Source organism: Rhinoderma darwinii, chromosome 1 (genome assembly GCF_050947455.1).
Source record: "Rhinoderma darwinii isolate aRhiDar2 chromosome 1, aRhiDar2.hap1, whole genome shotgun sequence".
NCBI lineage: Eukaryota > Metazoa > Chordata > Amphibia > Anura > Rhinodermatidae > Rhinoderma > Rhinoderma darwinii.
In genome coordinates, this window is record NC_134687.1 from 448,519,912 (window position 1) to 448,537,460 (window position 17,549).

General features: G+C 42.2%; 1 protein-coding gene and 1 long non-coding RNA gene across 2 annotated transcripts in view; one reads left to right on the forward strand and one right to left on the reverse strand.

Annotated features, from left to right (window-relative positions):
* The window catches only part of BCR (BCR activator of RhoGEF and GTPase), a 51,985-nt gene that overhangs the window by 18,051 nt on the left and 16,385 nt on the right, over positions 1–17,549 (forward strand). The window contains exons 2-10 of the mRNA XM_075831769.1: positions 8,067–8,233; positions 9,287–9,391; positions 9,493–9,678; positions 10,248–10,355; positions 11,785–11,845; positions 12,046–12,098; positions 15,763–15,903; positions 17,085–17,206; positions 17,291–17,459. Coding sequence (XP_075687884.1) covers positions 8,067–8,233; positions 9,287–9,391; positions 9,493–9,678; positions 10,248–10,355; positions 11,785–11,845; positions 12,046–12,098; positions 15,763–15,903; positions 17,085–17,206; positions 17,291–17,459 — 1,112 coding nt within the window. The remainder of the gene's footprint in view (positions 1–8,066; positions 8,234–9,286; positions 9,392–9,492; positions 9,679–10,247; positions 10,356–11,784; positions 11,846–12,045; positions 12,099–15,762; positions 15,904–17,084; positions 17,207–17,290; positions 17,460–17,549) is intronic.
* LOC142656844 (uncharacterized) overlaps positions 7,487–17,549 on the reverse strand; it is a 61,867-nt gene continuing 51,804 nt past the window's right edge. The window contains exons 2-3 of the long non-coding RNA XR_012849768.1: positions 17,021–17,186; positions 7,487–7,611 (exon numbers count right to left, since the gene is read on the reverse strand). This is a non-coding gene — a long non-coding RNA (uncharacterized LOC142656844). The remainder of the gene's footprint in view (positions 7,612–17,020; positions 17,187–17,549) is intronic.

Sequence of the window (17,549 nt, forward strand, 5' to 3'; positions counted from 1 at the left end):
TTACCCTCTTGGCCGCAGTGGAGGCCCTGACTCCAGCCAGGGTCGGGATGTTGGGCACAGCACATAGTGTTGTGACGTCAGGACCGTCGCTGTGCTCCGGAAGGAGGAATATAAGTACTGTCAGTTGCTATAGTAACGGGGGGCCCGTGTAGTTTATTACATAGGCCCCAGTTACTATAGTAACTTTTCATTGCTGTGGTGCAGGGGGGCCGCGGGCCCCCTGGCTTTGGGGCCCAGTTGCAATTGTGACAGCTGCGACCGCTATAGTTACGCCACTGCATCTGGGAACCAACAATCTGCGTGCATCATATGTCCTAGGGGGAGCTATACTGGGAGAGTCGCTTGTTGAGAAGGATCTGGGTGTAATTGTAGATCGTAAATTAAATAACAGCATGCAATGTCAATCAGCTGCTTCAAAGGCCAGCAAGATATTGTCGTGTATTAAAAGAGGCATGGACTCTCGGGACAGGGATATAATATTACCGCTTTACAAAGCATTAGTGTGGCCTCATCTAGAATATGCAGTTCAGTTCTGGGCTCCAGTTCATAGAAAGGATGCCCTGGAGTTGGAAAAAATACAAAGAAGAGCAACGAAGCTAATAAGTTATGAGGAAAGATTAAAATAATTAAACCTATTTAGCCTTGAAAAGAGACCACTAGAGGGGGGGGGGGCGGCATGATTAACTTGTATAAATATATGAATGGCACATAGAAAAAATATGGTGAAATCCTGTTCCATGTAAAACCCCCTCAAAAAACAAGGGGGCACTCCCTCCGTCTAGAGAGGTTCAACCTGCAGAGGCGACAAGCCTTCTTTACTGTAAGAACTGTGAATCTATGGAATAGTTTACCGCAGGAGCTGGTCGCAGCAGGGACAGTAGATGGCTTTAAAAAAGGCTTAGAAAATTTTCTAGAACAAAAAAATATCAGCTCCTATGTCAATGTGTTGAAATAGCTGCTTTTTAGATCTAGTTTTTCGGTGCGCGGACAGCCCAAGTTTAGACTAATTTCTTAGGAGATGTGGTTTTAATTAGTTGCTTCTTACTCCTGTGGGCTTCAAATGAAGACTGGGCTTAACGGCGTTCCTACGACTTTCGCCATGTTTTCAAAAATGTGGGTGGAGCTGAGCAGGAAACTGCCGTAAATTATTAGCAGCTCATGGCTGGTGTAGATTTAATTCAGTGTCAGACGGAGAGTCGAAAATGCGACTTTATTAAGAGGCCTTTTTATTAAATATTTTTGTTTTTATTAAGACTGGCGCAGCCTTAACACCTTTGACCACCAATACGCTTTTTTATGGCTGTCACTAAGGGGCCTTAGGCTAGGCCATCGCCTTTTCACGGCGGCCCAGTCGAGGTCCTGCACGGGTGTCCCATGCAGGCTGAAACCGGGGCTCGGGTGTCTGATGACAGCCAGGCTCGTGCTTCAGCGTCCACGATCGATCGCGGCCGTTTAACCCGTTCAATGCCACGGTCAATACTGACCGGGGCATTTAAATAATTTGCAGATGGAGGGTGCTCCCTCTCTCACCCATCGGCGGCCTGCAAATACGATCATGGGCCTCCGATGGGTTGCCGGGGTCTGATAAAGGCCCCCTGGTCTGCCCGGGGCATATGCATATTAGGACGTGCCAGAGACCCATCCTAATAGATTGCCTGTCAGATTTACACTGACAGGCAATAATGCTCTGGTATACGAAGTATACTAAAGCATTATAGCAGCGATCTAAAGTAATCGCATAGTAAAGTCCCCTAGTGAGACTAATAAAATAAGTAATAAATGTGAAATAAAAATTACAGTAAAAAAATAAAACCATTTTTTTCCATAAAAAGTGGTTTTATTTAGTAAGTGTAAAAAATAAATAATTTTAGTTCAAAAGTCTTTTTATTGTGCAAAGCTGTAAAACATAAAAAACCTCTACATATGTGGTATCGTCGTAATCATACTGACCTATAGAATAAAGGTAGCGTGTTATTTACGCCGCACAGTGAACAGCGTCAATTTAAAACGCATAGAACATTGGCGGAATTTCAGGGTTTTTTTTTTCTATTTCCCCCACAAAAATTTAATAAAAGTTAATCGAAAAATGATATCTACCCCAAAATGGTGCCATTAAAAAGTACAACTAATCCCGCAAAAAACAAGTCTATGGGTTTAATACATCTTACCCTATGTTGTTGTTTTTTTTACTTTGTTAGGTTGTCTCTAGATTTACAAGATATTTCTGTCTACCTTGCTTGTCATTTGGGAAAAGGATCTTATTCCTAATCGCACGTAATAGCAATGATTGATTTAGAAAGCAGTTACTGTAAAGTTATCGATACAAGGTGGGTACATGGGTATGATTGCTGCAGGGGCGTGATGTTGGCTCTGGGCCTGGGTTTCCATGAGATGTCCAGTTTCCTAGTCTGCTCATGTTGTTTCCTGTGTGCACACCCTGAGAGCTGTAGTCACACGGATGGGTCACGTGCACTTGTCTGTTTGCATTTCTCTCCCTTGTTGAGTTTTGTGTGCAGTAGGAGTATGTGGCACATATACGTCACTTTGTGCCCTTTCTATTTATCTTCCTGTATCTTCCGGACGCTCCCTAACCAAGGGTATGTCTGTCTTTGAGATTATATCTTTGTGAAACTGTGGTTGTTTCCTAACTCTCCTACCAAGCTGGAAAAACCGCTCTTTCAGAATCTTGTCTCCTCCGTGTAAGAGAGAGCTGGTAAGAAAGGGCAGGGGCGAAGGAAAAAAATGTAGAAGGGCACATCACAGGGAAGAATGCTATAATGTGTCCATCTAAAATATTTTCCTTTCTGTGTTCCTGACATTTGTGGTTTAGTTTTCTGCATTAATACCCATGGCGTAGCTATTGGCATTACAGAGATTGGAGTCGCACACGGGGCTCTGCACCTGTGGGGCCCACTGGCCCATCTTTAACATAAGAGAGTGGCAGGGCTAAGCTGAGGTTGTGGAGGCGAATGACATCCTAATAGTTGTAGTTTTAGAGCCATCTCGCTATAAAGTAATGCTTCATTTTAAAAGTATTTTACTGAATGTAGCAGGTTGTCCTTACATGCACTATATGGACAAAAGTATTGGGACACCTACACACTACACGTCCAGAAGCTTTTATGGCATCCCATTCTAAGCCAGTAGGCATTAATATGCAGCTAAAACCGCTTCCACTTTAAGGCCTTATTCACACGGCCGTGTTTGGTCCGTGATATACGGACCGCACGTCGGCCGCATTTCCTGGACCGAACACCGTTCAGGGAGCCGAGCTCCTAGCATCATAGTTATGTATGACGTTAGGTGTCCCTACCGCCCCGCAGGAATACTGTCCCATACTGAACACATGTTTTAGTCTGAGACAGTATTCCCGCGGGGCGGCAGGGACACATAGCGTCATACATAACTATGATGCTAGGAGCCTGGCTGCCTGAATGTGCTCGGTCTGGGAAATGCGGCTGACATGCAGTCCGTAAATCATGGATCGACCGCAGCCATGTGAATAAGGCCTTATGGGAAGGATTTCTTTTTTTAAATCCGATTTGTATTGACATTTTTTTCAAGTTTACAACCAGAAACCACAATACCCACCCCTCCCCCTGGTCTTTAAATAAAACTACACTAATCCGGTTCCAGTATAAAATGTTACAAACCCATGACAATCCCAGAAACATTGAAAATTCTAAACTACATTTCAGATCGCATTGTTAGCATGGTATTTACACGTAACATTCAGTCATGCAAAACTTGCAATGGGTCCACCCCTTGAGGGCAATGAAGGTGTCTTGGAAGGCTTTCTACAAGATTCTGGAGTGTCTGTGGAAATGTTGCCCATTCATCAAGAAGAACCTTTGTGAGGTCAGACATTTATGTTGGAAAAGAGGGCCAAACTCGCCCAAAAATTCCTTTATGGACCTTGCTTTGTGCACAGGGGCACCGTCATTCTGGAACCGAATAGACCTGTGCCCAAATTGTTCCCACAAAGCATTAGGATTTCCCTTCACGGGAATTAAGGGGCCTAGACCAACCCCTGAAAAACAACCCGTAGCGTTCTCCATCATCCACCAAACTTTACAGTTGGCACAATGCAGTCAGGCAGTTAACGTTCTCCTTGGCAAACCCAGACTCGTCCATCAGACTGCCAGATAGAGAAGTTTGATTCATCACTCCACAGAACACGTTTCCACTGCTCCAGAGTCCTGTGGCGGTGTGCTATACACCACTCCATCCACTGCTCGGCATTGTGCTTGGTGATGTAAAACTTGTCCATGGAATACCAATGCCATAAAGCTCACTGGGCACCGTTTTTGTGCGGATGTTAAAATGGTTTGGAACTCTGCAGTTATTCAGTCAGCAGAGCGTTCTCTACTTTTATGCACTATGTGCCTCCACACTCGACAACCCTGCTCTGCACTTTACATGGTCTGACACTTCGTGACTGAGTTGCTGTGGTTCCTAAACGCTTCCACTTTGCAATAATACTGCTCCGCTCACGGTCAATGGTGGAATATTTAGGAGGGAAAAAATGTTACGAACTGACTTGTTACAACAGTGGCATTATATTACAGTACCACGCTGGAATTCAGTGAGCTCTTTAGAATTACCCATTCTTTCAGTAATGTTTGTAAAGGCAGACTGCATGGCGAGGTGCTGGATTTTATACACCTGTATCAATGAGAATGAATGAAACACCTGAATTCAATGATTAACCCCTTGCTGACATTGTCGTAACTGTACGTCATGGTTGGCAAGGGGTTACCACAATTTTGCATATATTTACGACAAGCTTATGGGCGGGCTCAGAATCTGAGCCCATTCCATAAGTTGTGGGTGTTAGCTGTATATTATGTGATTTGTATATTACAGCTGACACTCTGCTGTAATGATAGGGGATCAGAGCTAGCTCAGTTTCCGGCCAACTCCTTAGGAGCCGAGGTCAAAAGCGGCCGCAGCATGGTTTGTAGCCAATGGGCACCATGTGGCGCGATCTCGGGGGTGCAGATGGTCCCTATTCTAACTGGAGGCCGAACAACGGCCTCCAGATCTTCCATCTTCCAATCTTTTGGGCCTCCTGCACACTTCCATCACCGTTTTCACGGCAGTTTTTGACGGGTCCGTGAACCCGTTTTAGCGGCCGTGTGATTTCCGTGTGCACTCCGTGTTTCCGACCGCCGAGCATGATACTATCCAGGGTGCTGAAAGAGCAGGGTTGTTCAGCACTAGTCACTGTACAGGGTGCTGAAAGAGTTAATGGGCTGCACTGATCGGCGGTAACTCTTTCAGCACCCTGGACAGTGACTAGCGCTGAGGAATGACCAGGCGCTCGCAAAATACAATTTATGAAATAAAAAATTAAAAAAATCAGTTCATACTTACCCAGAACTCCCTGCGTTTTCCTCCTGTCCGGCCTCCTGGGATGATGTTTCATCCCATGTCACCGCTGCAGCCAATCACAGGCTGTGGTGGCGGTCACGCAAGTCTGGATGACGTCAGAAGGCCGGCCTCCAGGGATGACCCTTCATCCCACGTGACCGCCTCTGCAGCCAATCACAGGCTGCAGCGGGCTCTGCAGCCAATTACAGGCTGCCGCGTCATACAGGAAGGTTGGACTGGAGGAAGAAGAGGGACTCGTCACCAAGACAACGACCGGGATACGTATGAACTTCTTTTTATTTTATTTTTAATCAGCAGCCTCTTCTCTCTATTAGTGATTGATAGAGACAAGAGACTGCCGATTAGTGTAATATCTCTAATGTACTTCTGCCCGCCCGGCCGTTTCTAGGCAACGGCTCCGTCACACACGGACGGATGCCTTCCGTGTGCCTTCAGTTTTTTTGACGGCCCCATTGACTTGCATGGGCCTCACGGTCACGGAATCTCGGACCAAAGTAGGACATGCTCTACTTTTGTCGGAACGGAGCAACAGGACCGTAAAAAAAAACTGAAGTGTGCATGGCCCCATTGAAATAAATGGGTCAGGGTGCTAGCCGTCAGAAAAACGGCTAGCACCCTGAAGAAAAAGACTGAAGTGTGCACTTAGCCTTAGGCTGCCTGTAAGTGTAAAACTGACAGTTGTAACACATTGCACTACATTAGAAATGCAATGTATTCTAATACTAGTCAGGGGTTCAGGCCTTTTAAGACCACTAGTGGGACTAAAAAAAAAAACAGTGAAAGTGAAATGAAAAAATATATATTTTAGAAAAAATCCACTATCTCTCTTTTTTTTTTTTTTTTTTTTTTCCCCCCTTATCAAGTCCTTTTTATTATCCCAATTTCTCAGTGGAAGCATAACCTCAAATCATTGCGATTTGAGCTTTCAATTGTTTTCTATAATGTCTTGTTCTTACTTGTCTTTGGTGAAGTGTGCAGTATAGATGACAACCCCAAGTTTAAATTTGGAGGTAGTATTGCCTATCTCCCAAATTCAATTTATGTTGACCTTTTATTCTTCTTTTTTTTTTTTTTTTTTCTGCTTTTGATGTTCGATTTCCACCTCATTGGCTTGTATGTTCTCTTTTGCTGCCCACGACCGTAATTTTCATTCATAATTACGGGTGTAATTTCTGACTTATTAATTTCTATTGGCCACGGACACCTTTCCGTATATTTACAGATGTGTGTCCGGGCCATAGAAATGATCCGCAAAATATAGAACATGTTCTATTCTTGTCAGCAGTTGCGGCACGGACTCGCCCAAAGAAGTCTATAGACACTTCCGCAATTGCGGATGGCTATGGATGTGTATCCGTAGCAGTTGGATCCATATTTGCGGACCGTAAAATCCTTTGTCTTGTGCATTAGGCCTAAATTATATTAAAAAAATCCAAACAGGTGTGCTGCGCTTTATCCAGGGATGAAGTGATGGCGTTCTAATATACATTTTCAGGAACACACAAGATCTACACACATGTACCGTTTATATATAAATAATACACACACACACACATACACGCCTTACCTTTCAGTAATAACATCAAACCCATTTACAGGTGAAGTAAATAGCTTTCTGTCAAGGGTTAAGGCCCCATGCACACGACCGTAGCTTTCGTCTGTAATTGCGGACCGTAATTACGGACCCATTCATTTCTATTGACCATGGACACCTCCCAGTATATTTTCGGGAAGGTGTCCGGGCCGTGGAAAGCCTCCGCAAAGGATAGGACATGTCCCATCTTCTACTTTTTACGGACCGTGCTCCCATACTTTATATGGGACTACGGGCCGAGAATGCGGGTGGCTGGCCATCCCTGTAATCGCGGAACCATTCTTACGGGCATGGCCGTGTGTATGAGGCCTAAGCATATCAATCGGCAATTGAGCAGTCCATTCTCAAAGTGGATGTGCTGGAAGCAGGAAAAATGGGCAGGCATAAGAATCTGAGAAGGTCCAAGTTGTGATTGCTAGATGACTAGATCAGAGCAACTCCAAAAAGGCAGGTTTTGTGTAGTGTTCCTGGAATTATGTGGTTAGTACCTACCAAAAGTGGTCCAAAGAAGAACAACCGGTTAATCAGGGTCATGGGCGCCATAAGCTAGTTGGTCCGATTCTAGGAGCGAAGGCTGGCCAGTTTGGTCCGATCCTACAGAGGAGCTCTTCTAAAATAAATTGCTGAAAAAGTTAAAGGGGTTAGTCCGGTTAGACAGGCCATAAATATATGAAAAGCGGGGGGCCTGCCAAAGCTGCGTCCCTATTATTCACTACACTATTCTATACTGTACAACCCCATCACACTCCTAACGGAGGAGCACAGTATTAGATTCCTCCCATTCACTTGAATGAGAGTATGTTTTTATCAGTGGTAGAGCACAGAATTACACCAATGTTATGCAGTATATGTATGTGTGGATATATAATCTATATTAACACATTCTATGATGGGAGTCAATGGTGGATGCACGCAACTCGCTATAGTCATGCAATTGCATACGATTCTATCCCTTCTAACATTTTTGCTTTTTAAAACCAAACCATATTACCCAAACATCTGAACAATGCTCCAGTCACTGGATCATTCTCAGACCAATAATTTTAGTCTTTGTGTGTTTCTGGTTTCTCCTTTTTAGATGGATCTCTTTCCAGGACACCACCTGGTGGTACAGAAGAGCAAAGGACACAGAATGAACTTATGCCATATATTGATGATTCCCCAAGCTCCTCTCCTCAGCTCAGTGGCAAGAGCCACAGCAGCAGAGACACCCTCTCCTCTGCATCTTTGGATTCCAGCAAATCGGTGAGTTGTATGGAATAAAAGGGTTGTCTCTTAAAGACGACCCGTTTTTAAAAATAAGTTGTCGAGCCGATCGGCTTCCCTAACATCCCCCACCCGCAATATGTTTGCACGGCTGATCACACATTTTCCCCCTGCACCGAGTGCTGCAGGGAAAGTGTTACAATATATGCCGACCATTTGAATGAATGGCAATCTATATAGTGCATTTATGGGCTGGATCAGCCAGAGTGGGAGCTGCACAAAATCACCTTGTGTCTCTCACTATTTATATAATAGCAAGTGTATTCGGGAGCTACACATCCATCACGAGTCAAATTTGGGTATCGCAATCTCATTTCCCTGCCACAAACCAGTTATGGACAACTGGCGACCTATAAAATTGGCCCATCTCTGCAGTTTTGGAAGTGCACGGTAGAACGTAGAAACTCATACACACAACCACGTATTACATGGTTACCAATTAATTTAAATGGGCGCCATGTATTACCACAGGGGGCACCTATAGCTTTCCCTAGCGAAAACCGCAGATCACCATGGTTTCAGCTGCCAAACCTGTTGTGACCAGCTAATCGCCAGCATGACCTCATTTAGAGAAGGGGTCATCCAGGGAGCTATTCGTTACAATATTCATCTTTGAGTTTTGTATGGAGTGGTAACTCCAGAAGTTAAATGGTAATTGATTCTCAGGGGCCACACAAGCTCAGTTGTGTCTAAATCCTATATCGTGACATGTAAGAAGAACCACGCTCATAATACTTCAGTTTAATGATTGGCTCAACTGGATGTTGGCCAAACACCATGAGACCTTTTGAGCTGTTGCTAAAACATCTCCTTGCTCTGTGTGACTAAGGGATGTTGGGAAAACTCCTTCTTCTGAGATATTCTGATTACCAGAAGAGCTTCATTGCTCATTGAACAGTCCAACTCTCAGCTTGATCGTCATATCCGGCTGTGCATGTCAAGCTCAAGACAATGTGCACTTGGTTCATGGCTGGATATCTGCAAATGATGACACCCCACTTATTGTCTATGATGGTTTCTCTCTACTTAAAGAACGAGTTGGATCTGGAGAAGGGCCTGGAGATGAGGAAATGGGTCCTGTCTGCAATTTTGGCTAGTGAAGAAACATATCTGAGCCATCTGGAAGCCTTGCTGCTGGTAAGTGTATGGATAATACTATGCTTTTTGGGTCTTGATTTTATCACAAAGTCTCTGCAACCAACATTCAATATTTTTTTTTATTTTTTTTACTCCTGTAGCCAATGAAACCTCTTAAAGCAGCAGCGACCACTTCACAGCCAGTTTTGACCATCCAGCAGATAGAAACTATTTTCTTCAAGGTTCCAGAGCTGTATGAGATCCACAAGGAATTTTATGATGCTTTGTTCCCACGAGTCCAAAAATGGAGTCATCAGCAACGAGTTGGGGACCTTTTCCAAAAACTGGTAAGTGAAGCAGTAGGCTGTCAGACATAATTTAGTGTTTAGAAGGCTTGGCTGTTTGTCTTGGATGGTTTTCTACTGGAAAAATGTCAAAAGCTAGAGGTTCACCTTTAAAAAAAAATCTCCTGATATTTCATTAATTGGTGGGGAGATGTGCCCTTTGACCCCAACGATCAATAAATAGAATAGGCAATTGTACTTCTTAGAGTTCCATGCCCGTTTGTTTTCGGACTAGGAGATTTTGTGATCTCCAAGTCTGTTGTTGGAATTTCCCATTCACTACAATAGAACTGTATATGCGCACAGTCCATTTGGTGAATGGACGATTCCCTTTAACCCTACCTAGATAAATGCATCCTTTTTTTTTTTTTTTTGCATTCGTTACTATAGTAGTAATTGTCTCTCAAGGGAGTCATTTTGTAGTTTTATGGTATTTCCTATCGGTGGGGTATGATATACCACCCCTCTGCATATATCTTTTGTGTTTTTTTTTTTTTTTCTCCTTGTTTTCACTGTACAATTTAAAAATCTTCACCTTTTTTATTCTTTTGTATTTCTACTTCCATGTACAGGCCAGCCAGCTTGGTGTGTATCGCGCCTTTGTTGACAACTATGAGGTTGCTATGGAAACAGCAGAAAAATGTTGTCAGGCTAACGCACAGTTTGCTGAAATTTCAGAGGTGAGAAGGTTTCGCCCCTAATGCTTAAAATAAAGTGTAATAGAGCGGAGTGTAAAAAATGATGAATTAATATACCATGCTATTTAAATCCTGTATATTTAAATGCTAATCTGAACGAGACATTATAAAACTATATTGTTTTCTCTATTAGGGTATTACTAAAGTACTTAGAGAAACTAGCAGAATCCCAGCATTATTTAAATGGTCACTAACTTTTCTCCAAACTTTGCATAAATCAATAGTACAAGCAAATTTAAGAAACTTTGTAATATTTCTTATTAGAGAAAAATCCCTCTTTCTCCACTTATCCCCACACACACACTGTTCACTCACAATCTAAGGGGAGGGGAGGGGAAGGAGGAGAGCAGGAGCTGAGTGAGAGAGGCAGAGATAGACACACAGACGCTGCTGCTAGTAAGTGATATATCTCACCCCAGTGCTGAATTCTCAGCTACACTGCTCGCGTGTGTATATATATATATATATATATGTGTATATATATATATATGTGTGTGTGTGTGTATATATATATATATATATATATATATATATATATATATATATTTACACAGCTTATTCAGAAAATCCACCTGAAAGGTTAGGTACGCTTTAACAAAATAACTATACTAGCACATTTTACTACTAAGCTCTCACATTAAACCTTTTGCTTGTCCACACACTTCTTTTTTTTTTTATTTTTATTATTATTATTATTATTTTTCTGTTTTGATAATGCAGACAGCCTGTACTGTCTGTTACCATCTGCTTTACAGTTTTAAGCTTGGATAAGCACATCTTGAAGCTTACATACACTTGGCCACCATGGATGAAATACACCTTTAGGGCTTTAGTTGAATAGCAGTCACCAGTGGCATTTTTTGATTACTATCATTGTCTTTTCTTATGAACCAAACAATTTAATTTGGTTTCTTGATGGACCTTTTTTAGACTTGCATACTGGATGACTATTTGTGGTTAGAAGAGTTGTCTGGTCAAGATTGGGAGCATTGACTATCCGTGTATGTTTATTGTAGAATGTAGTATAGTTAAAGAGGATCTGTCATGTCACTAGGACATATAAGTTGAACTGACCTAAATAGTGGCGTCTCTCTGATTCTAGCACTGTTAATTTTCCTGGGCCCCCGCGTTACAGAGATATGGACAGTAAATTAGCATAAAGGGAGCCAACGCAACAGTGGGCCATATCTTTGGAACAAGGGCTTGGGACTCCAGGAAAAAAAAAAACAAGTGCTGGAATCAAGGAGACAGTGTTTTTCAGGTCACATAACCATTTTAAGTTCTGACCTAGTGACAGGTCCTCTTTAAACATAAATCTTCCATGCTTTTGGTTCATTTGTTCTTAATTCATCCATGAAAAATGATTGTCCATAGTTAAACTTGAATATGTAACCTGGACTTTTGTTTCCAGAATCTAAGAGCAAGAAGCACACGTGAGTCCAAGGAGCAACCAGCTAAAACCTCCCTAGAGGGTGAGTGATTGCACTTGTAAAGGTTAGGGAAGGGCTGGTTGGCATTGCTGTGGCACATTAGCTAATTTTGTGATCTACAGAAACATATTTATGACGGCCAAATTGGCATTGACCTGGAATATTGGATAGTCCTGGGTGTGTCATCCTGTTTTTATGCTGTAATGGTAAAATGTGTCACCCTGTTTGTTCTTTGTTTCTAGCTCTGCTCTATAAGCCAGTGGATCGGGTGACACGCAGTACACTTGTTCTACATGTGAGTGATTTTATATTTATGGACCAACTCCGGTCATTATAGAATTTTACACGGATGAACTCCCAATGGTGCCAGTAATTATTCCCTTTAAAATTGTACAGTGGAAATGTATGTTATGTGACATAATGCATCTATTCTAAACCTTTCCTACTTAGTTGCCTTATAGCGGTGTATGCATAACTATTGACGCCTGTATAAGAAATGTTAATTAACATACTGCTGTCACGTTTCCTGGTGTGGGAAAAAATGTATATGAGAGATAACAGCCACAGGCTTCTGCAATGCAGAAACCATACTGTAATAGAGAATAAGGGAAGAACAAGGCCTTAACAGGTTCCCGACCGCTGGCTGTATATATACGGCCAGCGGTCAGGGTCTCTGAAGTCCGCCGTATAGACTATTTACGGCGGCACTTCAGAGACTGGTGCACGCGCGATCGCGTGCACACAGCTCTGTGCCCTGGCTGTTGCTAACAGCCATGGGCACTGGGCAGAATGTCAGGGGCCAATCTTTTGGCCCCTGAACATGTGATCGCTGTGACAACCAATCACAGCGATCACATGCATTTCTGCGTATAAAACAGTGTGCACGCGATCGCGTGCACACAGCCCTGTGCCCACGCTGTTACCAACAGCTCTGGGCACTGGGCAGAGTATCAGGGACCAATCTGATGGTCCCTGAACATGTGGTCGCTGTGAAAACCTATCACAGCGACCACATTTGTTTTATTTTGACTTTTCTGGCAGTAAATATCCTGCCTCTTTTTTCTTCTCCTCAAACATTGTTTCAGTTTGAGGAGAAGAAGAGACTCGAGAGAATTGCTGCCAGAAGAATACAGTGAAAAAAAAATACAGTTACACTAAAACATTCTCTGTATAGATAGATTTCTATCTATCTATACAATCTATCCATCTATCTTTTTTTCTATCTATCTACCTTTCTTTCTTTTATTCTATTAGAATAGGCAGGTAGGGAGTATATAATTATATATATATCCACATATATATAATATATATAGCAATAGCGGTTTATTTTTTTGTTAGCGGTAGTGTAGATATATATACCAGTTAGTTTGTGTGTTTTATAAAAAAAAATAATAAAATAATTGTTTCGTTCGTGTTAGTTACGTTATGGCGGGGAAGTTGTTTAGCGCCGAGGAGGCATACGCCATGCTGTGGTCTGAGTCGGAGACCGCATCAGAGATGGCGTCCGAGATGGAACCTGTTTTAGGTAGTGACGATGACAGCGTCACTTCAGGTTCATCTTCAGGGGACGTTGTCCCTGATGCAGTTGAAACTGCAGAACATGAAAGCGCAGGGCCAAGTAGCGCTGTAGCACGGGACAGCCTGGTCCCTCCAGTCCAGGCTCTTGTATGGGCACCTGCCCCATCTTTTGGGCCTAGAATCCACGGATTTACTGCCACTCCTGGCATAACCGTGGACAATACAAATTTTGTCCAAATGGATTACTTCCATTTATTTATAACGGACGACATCCTAAATCAGATTGTCCACGAAACAAATTTATATGCCACGCAATATATAAGGCAGAAACCTTCATCCACCCATGCCAGAGATTGGACGCCCACCAATTTGCAGGAATTTAAAAATTTTTTGGGGCTCACCCTAAATATGGGTATTGTCAAAAAGCCCTCCATTAGGTCTTACTGGTCAACAAGACCCGCCCAAGCCACCCCAGTATATTCTGCAGTAATGCCCAGGTCTCGTTATGAGACAATAATGAGGTTCATCCACTTCAACGACGACGCACAGGCCCCCCCCAAGTACCGATGCAAACCTGGATCGGTTGTTCAAAATAAGACCGCTAATAAATTCCCTGAATAATTTATTTCTGCAACTCTACACCCCTGAGCAGAATGTAAGTGTGGACGAATCCCTCCTCAACTTCCATGGAAGACTTAGCTTTCGCCAATATCTACCTTCCAAAAGGGCGAGATATGGCGTTAAGCTTTACAAATTGTGTGAAAGCGGGTCAGGATATACCACCGCCTTCAGGATTTATGAAGGGCGGGACCGCTCAATAAATGTTCCTGGATGCCCCCTGATCTTTCCACCAGCAGCAAAATTGTGTGGGAGATAATGCAGCCTCTGCTTCACAAGGGGTACCACCTGTACTGCGACAATTTTTATTCCAGTGTGCCCCTGTTTAGGTATTTGCATGCTGCAAGGACTGGGGCATGTGGTACGATGCGCAAAAACCGAATTGGTTTTCCACAGCAATTAGTGGGGAAGCGCATGGTAAAGGGGGACTCCTGTGCTTATGCATCTGAGGAATTGCTGGCGGTCAAGTTCAGGGATCGCAAAGATGTGTATGTGCTAAGCACGATTCATACCGCAGGAACAGTGGCAGTGAGGGAAAGAGGGGCAACATCGGACAAGCACAAACCAGTGAGCGTGTCCGAATATAACAAGTACATGGGGGGGGGGGGTGGATTTAAGCGACCAGGTTTTACAGCCCTATTTAGTAAAGCGAAAAACAAAAACCTGGTACAAAAAAGTGTTTGTTGCAGGTGGCAATCCACAACTCATTTGTGCTCTACAAAAAAAAACAGAGGCAGAGACACATACCTGGATTTCCAGGAGAAAATTATTGAAGGCCTCATTTTTGATGTTCAGGACACCCGAGAATGCCCCCAGTCTGAGGATGTCAAGCCACTGACTGAAAGACACTTCATCAGTCGGATTCCCCCAACAGCAACCAGAAGCAACCCCCAGAAAAAGTGCCGCGTCTGCAGAAAAGACGGGCACCGCAAAGATTCCCGATATTTCTGTCCCTCATGTCCCTCGCAACCAGGCCTGTGCATTGAGCCATGTTTTAAAAAATACCACACTGTTCTGCATTATTAGATTTTAGTTAATTCGTTGAAAATATATTTGCCCTACATTACATTTTTATTTTTCCCCTGATTTTACTCCAAGGGTGAGGGAGGGAATGGGTGGGTGGGGGGTGGATGTCGGGGGGTGGATGTCACGTTTGCATATTTTCTAAAGATCATCTGCTGTAGAGATCCATTTGCATAAACCTGCAATTTCTTATTTTAGAAAACCCCAAAAAATAAATTCCCATTATACCCCTAGATGAATGTTTTGGGATTTCTGCTTCAAGAGCAGATATTTTGGAAGTGTTATAGAAACTCTGTTGAGTTTTGTAAAACCAGCTTTGAAAAAAGCCATTTGTGAAATAATCTTCTTCTATCGTCCGCCCTCCTACATCTCTATGTGATAATAAGGCCCACATATTTGGTATCCCTATGCTCAGGAGAAGTGGAAGAATGTGAAAGGAGATGAATTTTGTCCGTGGTCCATACCGTGTGTGAAAAATGCTATTATAAACTGACGCAATTGCTAAATTCTTGCAATTTTTTCCAATTTTGCCCACTTTAGAGAAAAAAATAAAAATGATATATACTGACAAATGCCACTAAAACAAAGCCCTATCTGTCCTTTTAAAAAGAGTGTAAAATTCAAAGATGAACTTTATTCACCTGCAGAGTTATAGTCATCTAAAGAAGCGCATAGCAAAATTGTGAAATTTGCTCTGGTCATTTAGCTGTAAACAGCCTAGTCCTTAACCGGTTAACAATGTGCAGTTAGATAAAACATACAAATACTGTGTGATCACCAACACATTTCAATACTTGTAGGACTTACTGAAGCATACGCCCATTGGTCATCCGGACCACCCCCTACTTCAAGATGCACTTCGAATTTCCCAAAACTTTCTGTCTAGCATCAATGAGGAGATCACACCACGACGGCAGTCAATGACTGTTCGAAAAGGAGAGGTGAGTGACAACTGAAGGAGACTGATTGTCGATTTGGAAATTGTACTCTTTATCCAAGACTATATATAGATAGAGAGAAGAACGTTACTCATTCATTTAAATATAATGTAACATATTTGAATGCACACTTAACTAAACTGTAAGGATGGCTTTCAATATTTTGCTAATCTTTATAAAGCCCTATTCAAATGACATTTGGTACGTAATGTTAAAGCATTCTTTTTTTTTTTTCATATACTAGTTATATGTACAAATGTCGGTCATTGACTTTCATTGCGAAACTACATATACCCTAGGATATTTTGTATATATTTTTTTTCTCTCGGTTTTTTTCTGTATTGAAATAGCGTTGCAGGCTATGCTTTTCAATACATTTAATACTTTAAAAAAACAAAAACATTATCCAGTGTTAAGTTTGGCCCAGATGGATTCATCTGAAGAAGCCCATAGACTTGATGATAATGAAGCCTGAAGTACAAACTTCCTAGTCAAAAATATTAGTCACATGTGCCATTTTTGTTACCTTTATACTTAAGTTTATGGTGGGACAAGCCCTTTATCACCTATCCACAGGTAATCCCAACGATTACGAGAACGGGGGTTCCGGATCCCGTGTTTTAGTGGATCGTCGGTCACATATGCACACTGCCACTCCATTCATTTTTCACTGTAATTGAAGCATTAATCTTCTCAGGACCCGATTCCACAAGTGTTTTGTTTCCTGTCAACTTTAATCTGCTCCTCCTCTAAATGAAGTGCACGCCATCTAGAAGTTTTGCTTCAGTTTTTCACTTTTTGCTCCAAATAGTCCCACAAACTTTCTATGGGACTGTGACCCAGTGAGTTTGTGGGCTAGTTCAAGTGTTCAATTAGTCCATCTTGTTAACCAAACTTGGTATACATATGTATATGATCATATTGCAGACTGGGGCTTTTGTGGTGGGAGCTCGACTGTAGACACAAATTGATCATCAATTTCCTGACAATTTGATTATCTTGAAACACATTATATTATTGAGCGTTTTGCCCGAAGCTGGCTTCATTGCATCATAAATGGAATCCACATAGATTCTGGAGCAATGTTTACCCTTTTTCCTAATGTAATAGAAATACATACCATTATATTAGTACTACGTAACTTTTTTTTTTTTTTTTTTACTTTTCCTGTTTTTTTTTCTTAGCATCGGCAGCTTTTGAAGGACAGTTTCATGGTAGAGCTGGTAGAAGGATCTCGAAAGCTGCGTCATGTCTTTCTTTTCACTGATCTTCTCCTGTGTGCAAAGCTAAAGAAACAGATAGGAGGGTATGAATCTTTTGTTTTTTTAAATATGGTACTAAAAAAAAAAAAAGTGACAGCCATATAATTTTAACATTTCTGAATTCTCAGGAAAAGTCAGCAGTATGACTGCAAGTGGTACATCCCTCTTGCGGATCTGAACTTCCAACCTTTGGATGAATCCGAAGCTGCCATCAACATTCCACTTATACAAGATGATGAGCTGGAAGCTATCAAAATAAAAATTTCACAGCTGAAAAGTGACATCCAAAGGGAAAGGGTATGTCTTATTTCCATGTATTATGTAATTTAATAGTATAGTTCTAAAAAGTCACTAGGCTGATTTGTAATTTTATACATGTCAATGGGT